This window comes from Gopherus flavomarginatus, chromosome 3 (genome assembly GCF_025201925.1).
Source record: "Gopherus flavomarginatus isolate rGopFla2 chromosome 3, rGopFla2.mat.asm, whole genome shotgun sequence".
Taxonomy (NCBI): Eukaryota; Metazoa; Chordata; order Testudines; family Testudinidae; genus Gopherus; species Gopherus flavomarginatus.
Window position 1 is genome coordinate 35,905,222 of NC_066619.1, and position 12,890 is coordinate 35,918,111.

The following is a 12,890-nucleotide window of genomic DNA, read 5'->3' on the forward strand; positions in this document are numbered from 1 at the left end:
AGGTGCAATTTACAGTGGAGGACTTGCCATTTGAAGGATCAGTGTTGTTCAGCTCCAAAACTTATGAAACCCTTCACACACTGAAGCACTCCAAGTCAACTTAGATCCCTCAGAATCTTCACTTTAGTCCCTAAAAGAAAGCACATCAGACCACAATTATACATCTCATAAAGATCAGCTCCATCTTCTTCCTGTCACCAGAGACTAGCTGACCCTTCCAGAAACACATCTCTCCAGTTTCCAGAGGACACAGACAACCTTTGCAGCTCACTCATTGCAGTCTCCATCCCAGCAAAACATAATATAGAACCCACAATGTTCTATATCTACTTTTGTTTTGATAGGACTATCAGAAGGTTCAAACCTACTCCCATTGATCCAGAACCACGGAGTTTCTTTTAGGGACCATCTAGCCCTTGTCAGGCACACGTGTTCCTGTGTCGCCTCAGACCAATGAGTTATGGATACGATTACAACAGAATACTCTGTCCAGGTTCATGTTGTGCCTACTCCCAACCCTCTTTCCCAATCTCTCTTCAAGGGTCTGTTTTATGAAGATCTGCTATATCAAGAGGTCCTCTTGCTTCTTTTAGAGTGAAAGAAAGGGTCTTACCTCAATACCTAAGGAGGGAATTCTACAGCAAATACTTTGTCATCCCCAAAGAAGAAAAGGGGATGACAGTCCGTCTTGGGCTTGATGTTTAACATGTTCCTAGATTGAAAATCAAGTTCAGGATGATTATGCTTGCTTTGATGATTATCTCCCTGGATCCAGGGGACTGACTTGCATCTCTTGACCTCCAAAATGCATGCTTCCATATATCTGTTCCATGATACAGGAAGTACCTAAGGGTTGGTGGCAGGTCATGAACATTTTCAGTATTGAGTTGCTACCTTTGGACTATTGATTGCATTGAGGGCATTCACCAAGGTGTTAGCAGTTACGGTGCATCTGGTCTTGAAAGTCAGCATGCAGAAGTCCAACCTAACTACTGCTCAAAGATTCCAGTGTTGGATTTCAACAAGTCCACAGCCTTTCTGCCTGCGGATGGGTTCGAGAACCTGAATATCTTAGCACAATTGGAATCTAACCCAGAGACCACAGTGAGGATTTCTCACATTTAGGCACATGGCTTTGTGCCCTTTGTTGTGCTACATGCTAGACTATGCCTTTGGATGCATGTCAGTCTGGCTGAGGTCAGTATATGCCCCCACCAAGCATCATGTGGATACGTCCCTTTCTGTTCTCCCTGAAATGGTAGACCCCAAAACGTCTGAAAAGAGGAGTCTCCTTTGCACCTCTCCCTCCCATCCAAGAATCTAGTGATCATGCTCTTGGGGTAGGGAATTAACATGAAAGGTCTGCAAGTGCAGGGCCTTCGAACTGCATGAGAGACGCAGATGCATTTCAGTCTGTGGGAACTCAGAGCAATGCACAAAGCTGCTTGAGTTTTTTCCATCACTTGTTCTATACTAATAACAATGGACACTATGCATACCATGGTCTGTGCCAACCTGCAGCACTGGGTGAGATTTTTCACCCTAAATTAAGAAGCTATCAGACTATGGATCTAGTGTATCATATACCAAATCTCCCTTTTGATAGTATGCATACTGGCCTGTAGGACAGTGTAGAAGACCAGTTAAGCAGGCTCTTCTTTTCCAGTCACAGGTGTGAGATCAAACTCCATTCTCCAGGACATCTCCTTTGAGTGGGCTACGCTTGAGTGGACCTGAGGGAGAGGTCTGAGTTCAGAATTCCTGTCTGATGCTTTCTTACATCAGAGATGATCACATGATTATGCTTACTCACTGGTCCCACTGATTTCTAGAGTGTTCTTCAAGATTATTCAGGACTCTGCCAAGCTGATACGGATCACTTCTGCGTGATCCAGTTTGATTCCCAGATGTTGTGAACCTTTTGGTTTCCCAGCCAAAGACCTTGCCTGTGTTCTTATGTGTACTGTGTCAGAGTGAAGGGATCTCAAATTCCTTCTTCTCTCAGCTCATCTGCTGCAGTTGTACTCTTCTCCTGTCTGGAATTTTCTAGTGAACAGCAGAAAGGACTACCAGACACACTTAACCTTGCAAAGTGGAGCAAGGTTTTCTTGATAAGTGTCAGCTGAAACCCTAACTTGACAAGAAGTTTTGGTACCAGAAATCTGAAATTATCTGCTGTACTGTATTCCATATTCTTAGCCGTTTTTTCACGAGTAAAATCAAATAAAAGTACAGGTACACAGGATTAGACAGTTGTTAAACTGAGACTACTTCATTACATTATTGGTGCATTGAGACAAGCGATTCATTAGAAGTGTCATGTGCTGTGGTGGAGATAGGTATAGTATCCTGATCTGGCTCAGTCTTCTGGTTTAACCATTGGAGAATCTGTACTAAAGTGGAAGATTGGAGGGTAGAGAGTTGTGTATCTTAATCCACAAATGTAGAAGTGCAATGTGGGAGAATAGTCCAAGGTCTTAATTCCTTCCTCTTGTATATATGTCACTGTGTAGTACCAAGAAGGAATACCAACAGAAAAGGTAGCTTTTCACTTTTGTTGTCTTGCGAACTGTAATAATTGCTTCATAGATTCATAGACTCTAGGACTGGAAGGAACCTTGAGAGGTCATCGAATCCAGTCCCCTGCTCTCATGGCAGGACCAAATACCGTCTAGACCATCCCTGATAGACATTTATCTAACGTACTCTTTAACATCTCCAGAGATGGAGATTCCACAACCTCTCTAGGCAGTTTATTCCAATGTTTAACCACCCTGACAGTTAGGAACTTTTTCCTAATGTCCAACCTAAACCTCCTTTGCTGCAGTTTAAGCCCATTGCTTCTTGTTCTATCCTTAGAGGCTAAAATGAACCAGTTTTCTCCTGGAATAGCTTTTATATAAATTTGCTTGAATGTAAAGAGTAGCATACTGAAAAGGACCTGATTCTTGAGACTGTGGACAAGTCACTTCAAATCACTATACCTAAGGTTTCCCACTTATAATTTTGGGATCATGATGTTTATTCTCCTTTCTAAAAAGTGCTTTGAAGTCTGTGGATGCAAAATAATAGTGTAAACTAAGGTGGTAAATTGCTATTATTCTGTATTGTAGGTTTTCAGGAAAGAAGCTATTCAGAAAGTCTTGGCACACGAAGAGGTGTTGCAGGTGGTGTCAGAGGTGGCCATGGAGGATTTGGACAAAGTCAAAGTAAGTTGTATGGCATCCAGATTTTTGTATTCATCATGGAGCAAAAATTAAATTCAGTTACTGCTTGAGCAGACAGAGGGCTTTCCCAGAAGATTTAAGGCATACAGGAAGGTACAAGTTAATGAAATGGTCTTTGTGCTTCAGAAATATATGGAAACTTAAAATGTACATGAACAGGTTCACTTCTGGTATTGCGGAGTGGGAGTTTTTTAGGAATAATATAGTTTTATGAAAGATAACTTGATGGTATTGCCACTTTTTTTTTAGTTCATTGAGTTGAAATTGCTAATTCAGGCTTGAACACTTCCACTTTGTATAATTACTTTCTGATTACTTTGGGTATAAATTACTACAGATACTGAAAATGAGCAACGAGGACAGCAATCTGGCAACGTCTTTATCTCTAGGAGAGGAGGGTTTGGAGGTCCTAGAGGTAAGACTAGACTTTCTGTAAAGTATTTAAATCTTTTTTTTGATTTATTTGGGGCTGCTTGCTCCTCGGCTCATTCTCTTCCTCTTCACTAACCCTAAACATTCTTTCTTACAGTTGTATTAACTTAAGTTTCTTCTGTGTTTGAGTGTAGAGATAAACTAACAGACATGGGAGGGGTCTGCAAAGCTTTTAGTCTTACCTCTTTTTAAAGAGAAAAGCCGGGTGTCTGCAACTGGGGTATCACATGCAGAAGCCAGGTTATAGAATTATTTTGTTGCTACTGACATTGGATATGTTTACACAACTACATGTATACTCCCAGCCCTGCTGGTTTCTATTTACTAGAATACATGAATCACTCATTGGAATGATGATGTCCTCAACCCTCAAAAAAGCAGGCTGGATTCCTTTAACTACTCAACACTTTATAAAGATTGAAACAGCACCTTCCTGATCACTGGTTTAGAATTAGTACTTGAAATTTATGGGTTCTCCAAGAATCAGTGTTTCAGGCCTTTAAATTGTAGGTGGCAACTAGCTTATTCAGTTTTTCAGATTGTTTGTTCAGCAGGGTGTATTGGTTGTGGTGGTGGTGGATATCTGAGCTGGTGGTCTGATTCTTTATCAGACAATAGAACTATTACTAGCATTGCTGTTGAGTAGGGCTGTCAAACAATTTAAAAAAATTGCGAGATTGAAAACACGATTAATTGCACTGTTTAAACGATAATAGAATACCATTTATTTAAATATTTTTGGGTGTTTTGTACATTTTCAAATACCGTATATACTCAATCATAAGCTGGTTCGTTTGTAAACCGACCCTGCCAAGATGGATAAGTAAAAATAGTAAATTTGTATAGCTCATTCATAAGCCGACTCTGTAATTCAGGGATCAGCAGACTTTGGCTCTCGGGCCATCAGGTTAAGCTGCTGGTGGGCCGGGATGGTTTGTTTACCTCAAGCGTCCGCAGGCATGGAGGCAAACCTAAGTAAACAAAGTGTCCCGGCTTACCAACTGCTTACCTTGACAGGCTGGGACAGCAACTGGTGGGGAAATTTTTTGGCTGGGGAGAAGCTGGGAGTCAGGAGTAACCCCTGTGACCACCCCCCATATGACCCCACCGCTAGCCTGGGACCACCACACTCTCCCCATCTCATCCCTTTCCACCTTATCTGGGGAGGGCCAAGGGAGGATGTCTCTGACCTGGCTGGAGCTGCTCTGACAGGCTGGGCAGCGCGGCTGTAGGCTGCTCCGACCAGGCAGCGCGGCAGCAGCATATTCCAGCGGGCTGGGCTGGGCGGCACGGCCGCAGCCTGCTCTGGGAGGGGCAGGGCCAAGCGGCACTGCTGCAGCCCTGGAGCTGCAGCTGCTTTAGAGGCTGGAGAGAGAGCAATGTGGCCAGAAGTGGAGAGAATCTGGCCCCACCTCTTCCCTTTTGTCTCTGCTGGCTGTGCTGCCTCTCCTTGCTCCCTCTGTTGGGGGAGGCGCTGTGTCCCATCTCTCCCTCTCTATACCTGTTCATAAGCTGACCTTCTTCTCTGGTGCTTCCTTTTTTTATTAAAAAAATTTGGCTTATGAACGAGTATATACGGTATATTGATTTAAATTGCAACACAGGATACAAAGTGTACAGCGGTCACTTTTTATTACAAATATTTGCACTGTAACAAGATAAAAAGTCAAAGCATGAAGAGGCATACAAATGTGTGGCATATCTGGCATGTAAATACCTTGAACGCCGGCTACAAAAGTGTCATGTGAACTCCTGTTCTCGCTTTCAGATGACATTATAAATAAGAAGTGGGCAGCATTATCTCACATAACTATAAACAGACTTGTTTGTCTTAGCAGTTGGCTGAATAAGTAGGACTGAGTGGACTTGTAGGCTCTGCAGTTTTACATTGTTTTATTTTTGAGTACAGTTATGTAACAGAAAACTTACATTTGTAAGTTGCACTTTCGTGAGAGATTGCACTACAGTACTTGTATGAGGTGAATTTAAAAACAGTTTCTTTTATCTTCCTTATAGTGCAGATATTTAAATAAAAAATATAAAGTAAGCACTGTATGCTTTGTATTCTGCGTTGTAGTAGAAATCAATATATTTGAAAAGTACAAAAATCTCCAAAAATATGTATAATTTTCCGTTGGTATTCTATTATGTTTAACAGTGTGATTAAAACTGCGATTAATTGTGATTAATTTTTTAATCAAGTTAATTTGTTTTGAGTTATTAGCTTGAGTTAACTGTGATTAATTGGCAGCCATAGTCTTTAGCTACTGTTCCAGGGCTGCACTTCACAGGTTTGATATCTGGGGCCTACAAACTCTTCCCCCCCCCCCCCCCCCCAGTCCCTACATTCTTTTTCTGAAAGATTTTCTCCCCCACTCCCATCTTGAATTAGCTGTTTTTGGTAATTTTCCTATGTTTGTGTTGATTCTCTAAGAAGTGTTGTATATTCCTGTGTCTTTGTGTATTCCTGTTACAGAATTTGAAGCCTCAGGTGTGAGATTTGAAAGCTGATAGGTAGGCCAATTGTTTAAAACGTGTAGACAAACTTGAAGGGAACAAAACCAAAGGCCTTGTAGATGAGCAGGTCAGCAATGAAACAGGACAAACCAGTCTCCCTGCTGAAATAGGTTTCAAGTCCCCATCTGATAAGTTACTTTAAAGATTCAGCTTTATAATCTGAAGGATTGCGTATCCTTGTATGATTGGTCCTTGCCAGCCCAAACAAACTGCCACTTTTCATTTTCATTTACAGAATGAAAAATGCACTGCTTGAAGGTTTGCATATCCAGTGGCTTAGTATATTCATAGGATCATAGTATCAATGCATGTTTTGATAAACAAAGATCTGAAAATATTAGGAAATGGCAAGAAATACTTAAAATATTGCTTGACACAGTCAAAATTTTAGTCCTTCCACAGCCACCACGGAGTGCTGGAGAGCAACAATTGTGATGTTTACTTGAGCATCCTTAAGCTGCTTGCCAGACCTAATACAACTTTTGCCCATCATATCAGTGATGCCAAGAGAATCAAGTACTTGAGCAAGACAATTGCTGATGAACTAAGTCTCTTAACATCAGATATTTGGAGACACATACTTATTAGTTGCAAAGAGGTTCTGTTTTCTTTTTACTGTCATTGCAGATGCAACTATGGATATTAGCCATGTTGATCAAATAGCCATTTTGCTTAACTTAAGAAAAGTGGATGTAAAAGAGCGCGTTGTAGCAGTGAGGCAGGCAGATGCTGAATCCTTGTTTGATCAGTTAACTAATGTTTTGTTCTGCAAATACAGATTAAACCTCAAATACATGTCTGACCAGGGATATCATGGCTAGTGTTATGGCCAGAGTTCATGGGGGATTGCAAGCAAATATGAGAGAATATCTTTCAGGCAAGGGAGATAGTGTATGCACCATATAACCATTGCCCAGACATCAGGTTAACCTAGTTGATTCATGCTGGTGAACGTAAAGCCAGTATAGACCTGAAGGTTTTCTTCATAGCTTTGCAGGAAATATATGAATATTTCAGACTCTATCAATGGGCAAAAACTAATGAAGCCTAAAAATCATCTTTATCTTCAAACTCTTACTCAAGAGAGTACAGTTTTGTAAAGAATAAAGGAACTTGATGTACTTCAGGCCTCTAAAGAAGTTGACAGGATTGATGTAGCAGAATAAATTGAACAGGCTTCTGAAGAACAAAGACCACCTTTTGTTGTACAGACAAAACTACACAGGATCTTTTCGGGGGCAAAACAAAGATGCCAAATTTTATTATGATAACTAATATGTTAATCCACACACACACACGCGCGCACACACGTACATGCGCACACACACACACGTTCTGCAGCTGCAGCATAGTTACCAGTCCTGAATATGGATTGAGTTTGCGGCTTGGGTTCATAACTTGTGGCGGCTAACTGGCCAGGAAAGCCGGGTACAAGGACGAGCTGGGTCTCTTGGACATGCACCGATGCCCTTCCATGTTGACAGCAGAATGTTACCTTCCAAAATCTTCTATCTCACCCATCTATTTTGTAGGCTTTAGTTTGAATCCAGAGGCTATAGGTCTTGCTCAGTCACGCTGCCTCTGGGTTTGGTGATTGATCGCTCGTCAATTGCAGGCGTGACTTTCAGCCTAGGACTTGGCTTTGATTTTCCTTCTATTGTACCTTTTTTCTTTTTAGGGTGGACTCTTTTTACTTTATTAGGGCTCTTGTCTGCATCTTCAGCTTGTGGTGTTTTGAACTCTCTTTCATCAGGACAGGCTGGGGCTGGAGGTTGATTCCATCATCCATACATACCTCATTCATACATCTAAACTAAACTAATAAGATTACAGCAGGATTTGCAAAAATGAAGGTTGGAGGAAGCTTTTACAAAATGGAGTGAGCGTTTTAAAATGGGGTTTGAATTACAATATGGCAAACAGTGAACAGAAGTTACAATATAGACAAGTGTAATGGTGAACAGAAGTTATATTGATAAAGTGAACATTTTAAAAACAATTTAATTAATCAGTTTTACACTTTACATCTAAAGTACTCGGCAAGACTAAATGGGCAACTCAAATGAAAGCCGCTGAGGCAATGATAGTAAATTTTCAGAGTATAGTTGAATGCCTAGAAGATAGAACTGTCACTCAATGCAGGAGGAGTGAGGACACACCTTGAGCAAAAAGCAAACTGTCCTTGTTGGATTTGATGTTCTTCCTCAATCTGTTGTTATGGCATGGGAGCTTAGTTATCAGGACTGCAGTCTCTGGAATCTTGCAGTCAAAGAAAATTTACCTTTTTCTAAGTCCTACAAATATTTGAGAACATAGTGAACGATTTCAGCAAACTCAGATGTGAAGGAAATTGTAAAAGAATCTCAGAACAGTGGGAAGCAATGGGTTTTGAAAATGCAAACTATCCAAGCCACAGGAATAGATACGTATGCTGCAAGGATGACAAAATTTCACATGATTCTGCGTTAAGTCAAGCATAACCATCAAAGGAAATGCTTCAAGGTTTTGGCAATAAGATTGGGGAACTAACATTTGAATGTGAGGGATTTCAACAGGTAGCTACACTATTTGGTTCCTCCATCCCTGGCGACTTCAAAATATAGCTTTAGAAGAGTCAAAGGAGGAAATTCTTAAACTCATGGGAAAATAGTCATATTTTTCTTTAGATTTGGTTCATGAGTCTTTCAAGATGTCTTACTTTGCAAATGCCGTGGAGGTGTTTTAGTTTGTCATTTGGAGTCCAAAGCTACTTGAATTTCATAATGTCAAGTTTTCTTGATGCTTTTCTGGAAATGTTGTGTTGACTCTCACCAATGCATTCAACACTGTGTCAGACACAGCTGAGTGACCTTGCTTTCCTTGCACCTGAGAAAGATGAGACTGCAGGATTGAAGCGGAACAGTATCATAGAACAATTTGCCAAGAAAAAGCGTCACAGTGGTGCAAGATTCCAATATTTGGAAATACACAAGCCAGAGTTTGGGTGAGATTTGATTATTTATTTAAGTGCTCTGTGAGCTGTTAAAATTTATTGCTAGCTGATGAAGCTGTTCAGAGAACTGGGACTGCCTTGCTAACTCCCTGGTGTCTTGCCTCCACTTGAAGCATGCGGTTCCTCTGGCCCACTCCTTTTTTCCATTACACTTTTAATTTTTATCCCTCTTCATGGTGCCTGACCAATAAGGAGACAAGTTTTGGAGGACAGAAGCTTGTAGAAAACCTATGTTCTAGGAGAAAACGCAGCAGAGTACCAGTCCGGCCATTAAGGGAGGAGAGTATATCATTTTGTGGTACAGGTGTGCTACTTCAGTAAGGCTTTTAAGCTTAGAGCTTTTTGAGGAAGTGATTTCAAACGTGAGTGTTCATGGTTAGCCCTGCTCTCCTCCCCTCTCTACGTATCACCTCTATTTCTAGACATAGGATTAAAATAAAAAGGCATTCCTCTGTGTCTTCAAGGAGCAAGTCATAGACTGCAAGAGCAACAAAGCTGTAGCTGCTGCAGAAGCAGCAGAGACTTTGCAACTGTGAGGCTGGATAGCCCAGTAGGTTAGGGGAGTTTCTACCACATTTGAAGTGATTAGTTCATGTTTTCAAGAAGAGGCTTTGGTGTACCATGACACACACAACATCAGCATCCTAGGATGGAAACAAGAAGAGAAAAGGAAAGAAAAATAAAAAAACACAAAAATTTCCCACACTCCGTTAGGCTGCTCTATTCCTGTGCACCCCACCCCACCCCCTTTGAACAGAACTTTGTCAAAGTTTTCAAGCTTTCCACATCAAATTAAAAATCCACGTTGGACAAATTTGGCTCTCAAAATGAACGGTCTTCCCATAGATTTAAGTTCCTTTCTGTCATCCATCTTGTTGCCCTCCTTCATTTGGTCTAGGTAAAAGCTAGTGAAGAACAGCATTGCAAGGCTCACTTCACCAGAAACAATTATTCCTTTTTCTGAGGACATTTTGGAGTTTTCAGTTAAGACTTATCCTAGGGGAAAGAGAGCGGACAAGTTTAGCCGAATACTAGTTCTGCCTAAGCTGACTGTGTGCAAGGGTCATTTCTGCATTGAGGCCTGGCCTTTCTGATTTGTGTCAGCATTTTTCATTGTCCTACAACAAAGGCTGTCCCCATGTGTCTGTGCCGCCAATCCAACCTGCAACTTTGCAAACCCATTTTCAATTCCAGGTTATGCCCTTTGACTTCTGTTGTTTTTCTTCACCAATGCAGTGGTGTATCTGACGGCCAGTTCACTATGGGTCAGAAATTACTTGTTGATAATTCATTTGTACCAGATAATATCTGTACATCCTGACCATATGTCTCTTAACTGCTTGAGTCCCTGGTCATCTTCTGTTTTCAGGAGTTCCTTGATGCCCAGTCAGTTGGCCCACCTCTGTTAGATTTTTCCTGGTTCTAGTCTAGTTGCCAAAGAAAAGATTTTACAAGGAGCTCGAGTATTTGTCCTCCAGGGACTCTAGTTACTTTGCGTGACAGTGACTGGATTTGGAAACTATTGTCTGATAGTTATACACCTTTGCTTAAATATATACCACAGTCTCTCATTCCTCTTGATTGAAAATTTCTAAAAGGACTAGTTCATGTATATCCTCTGCATTTGGGAGTGTCTCCTGCCCTGTAGCTTTAATGTAATTCTGATGGGCCTTATAGAACCAGCCTTTGAACCCTTTCCAGTTTTTCAACATCCTTTTAGAAGCATGGACACCAGAGCTGGATACAGTATTCAGTAATGGTCCTGCTATTCAGAGCAAATGACACCTCTCTACTCCTCTTTGATGTTCCTTGCTTATACAACCAAGGATTGTGTTTGCCTTCTTAGCTACAGCATTTCAATGAGAGCTCATGTTCAGTTTATCTCTCTTGGCTGGAATCCTTTTCTGTGTCTCTGCATTCCAGGATACTCTTTACCATCTTGCATGTGTGGCTATATTCTTTGTTCCTAGATGGATTACCTTGTATTTGGTTGTGTTTAAAAAACCTGATATTTTGATGAATCCATCTCACCAAGCAGTCCTGGTCGGCCAGTATAACTGACCTGTCCCCATCATTAATTTGCAGATGACAAAAATTGGTAAAATGGTAAATCCTACCCACAATGATTTTATATTTTCTTTCACATCATTGATAAAGATATAGATTGACTTTGGGCCAGGAATGGCTCTCATGGGACTCCACTAGAAACACCACCATTGGTTGAGAATTCCCCATTTTTATGATTACTTTTTGGAAACTATTGTTTAACCGGTTTTTAATCTATTTAATATCGGCTATATTGACTTTATAGAGTTATAATTTTTCATCAGAATGTCATGCAGAAGAACTAAATTAAAGTATATTGTGTCAAGAGTTAATTGATAAAGTTAAGCTTGTGATCTCATTTGAAAAAAAAAACAGGTTTGACAAGACCTATTTTTCCATAAAACTGTTGATTGATATTTATTATGCTGCCGTATTTTAATTCTTTACTGATTGTGTCCATACGAGCCTTTGCCTAGGATAGAAGTGAGGCTAAGGTTATGTCTACACTGAAGTTTAACACCTGCGGCTGGCCCAGGTCAGCTGACTCAAGCTTGCCAGGCTTAGGCTAAGGCACTTTTTAGTTGCGGTGTAGATGTTTGGGCTCCATCTGCAGCTCAACTTCTGGGACCCTCCCACCTCACAAGGTCCTAGAACCAGGTGCCAGCCTGAGCCTGAATGTCTACGCCACAGTTAAACAGCACCTTAGCCTAAGCCGGGCAAGCCTGAGTTAGCTGACATGGGCCAGCCACAGGTGTCAAATTGCAGTTTAGACATACCCTAACTGGCTTATAGTTAACCTGGGCTTACCCTTTTTAAATATTGATATGACATTTGCTTTTATCCAGTGCTCTGTAACTTCCACAATGTTCCAGGATTTGTTAAAAACCAATATTATTGGTTCAGAGAACTTACTGATTCTTTCTTGGATGTAAATTACTGCATTTAAAAAATTTTTTAATTGCTGTTTAACATCCTCCCTGGTCACTGATGGAATAGGTAATATTCATTACCTCCTATAAAATACTAATTTGTTATCCTTCTTTCCAAATACAGAACAGATATGTGAATTTAATATATTCTTTTCTTTATCATGATAGATGATTTTACCATCTTTATCTAGGATCGGACCTATACCATTGCTAGAATTTTGTTGTTTACTGATGTATTTAAAGAATTCCTCCTCCTTAAATATACTAGCAGTACCTTTTTCATTGATACCTTTAGTTTCCCTTACCAATTGTCCGCATATCCTAACTGCTGATTTGTACTCATTGGTATCAGCTTCCCATTTTACCATGTATTATAATTTTTTGATTTATTATTGCTGCTTTTGCTTCCCCTTTTGAATAGACTAGTCATTTTACCCAAAGGTGGCTGGTTTTATGATTATTTTGGAATTGTTTGTAGGCACTGAAAACATACTTAAACAGTTCCCAATTACTATGCCTTTGTTTTATTTTTTTTGTCCCGTTCAGTTTTGCTCATGATTGTTTTCAGCTTTGAGAAATCTGTTTTTAAAGTGCAAGTAATTATTCTTGGGTAGGACTATATTCTGTTTGCACATAAATAGATCATGATCACTTGTATGTAGGCAACAATCAATTTTGATTCCCGTGATCAATTTATTTTTCTCTCTCTCTCTATCAGGTTTATTATAGAATGACCACAAGATGGTT

At 40.4% G+C, this 12,890-nt stretch overlaps 1 protein-coding gene across 2 annotated transcripts in view; it reads left to right on the top strand.

Annotated features, from left to right (window-relative positions):
- The window catches only part of DDX4 (DEAD-box helicase 4), a 116,816-nt gene that overhangs the window by 47,456 nt on the left and 56,470 nt on the right, over positions 1 to 12,890 (top strand). For both annotated transcript variants that reach the window (XM_050946952.1, XM_050946953.1), the window contains 2 exons: positions 3,114 to 3,209; positions 3,565 to 3,642. In XM_050946952.1, the coding sequence (XP_050802909.1) occupies positions 3,114 to 3,209; positions 3,565 to 3,642 (174 nt within the window). The remainder of the gene's footprint in view (positions 1 to 3,113; positions 3,210 to 3,564; positions 3,643 to 12,890) is intronic.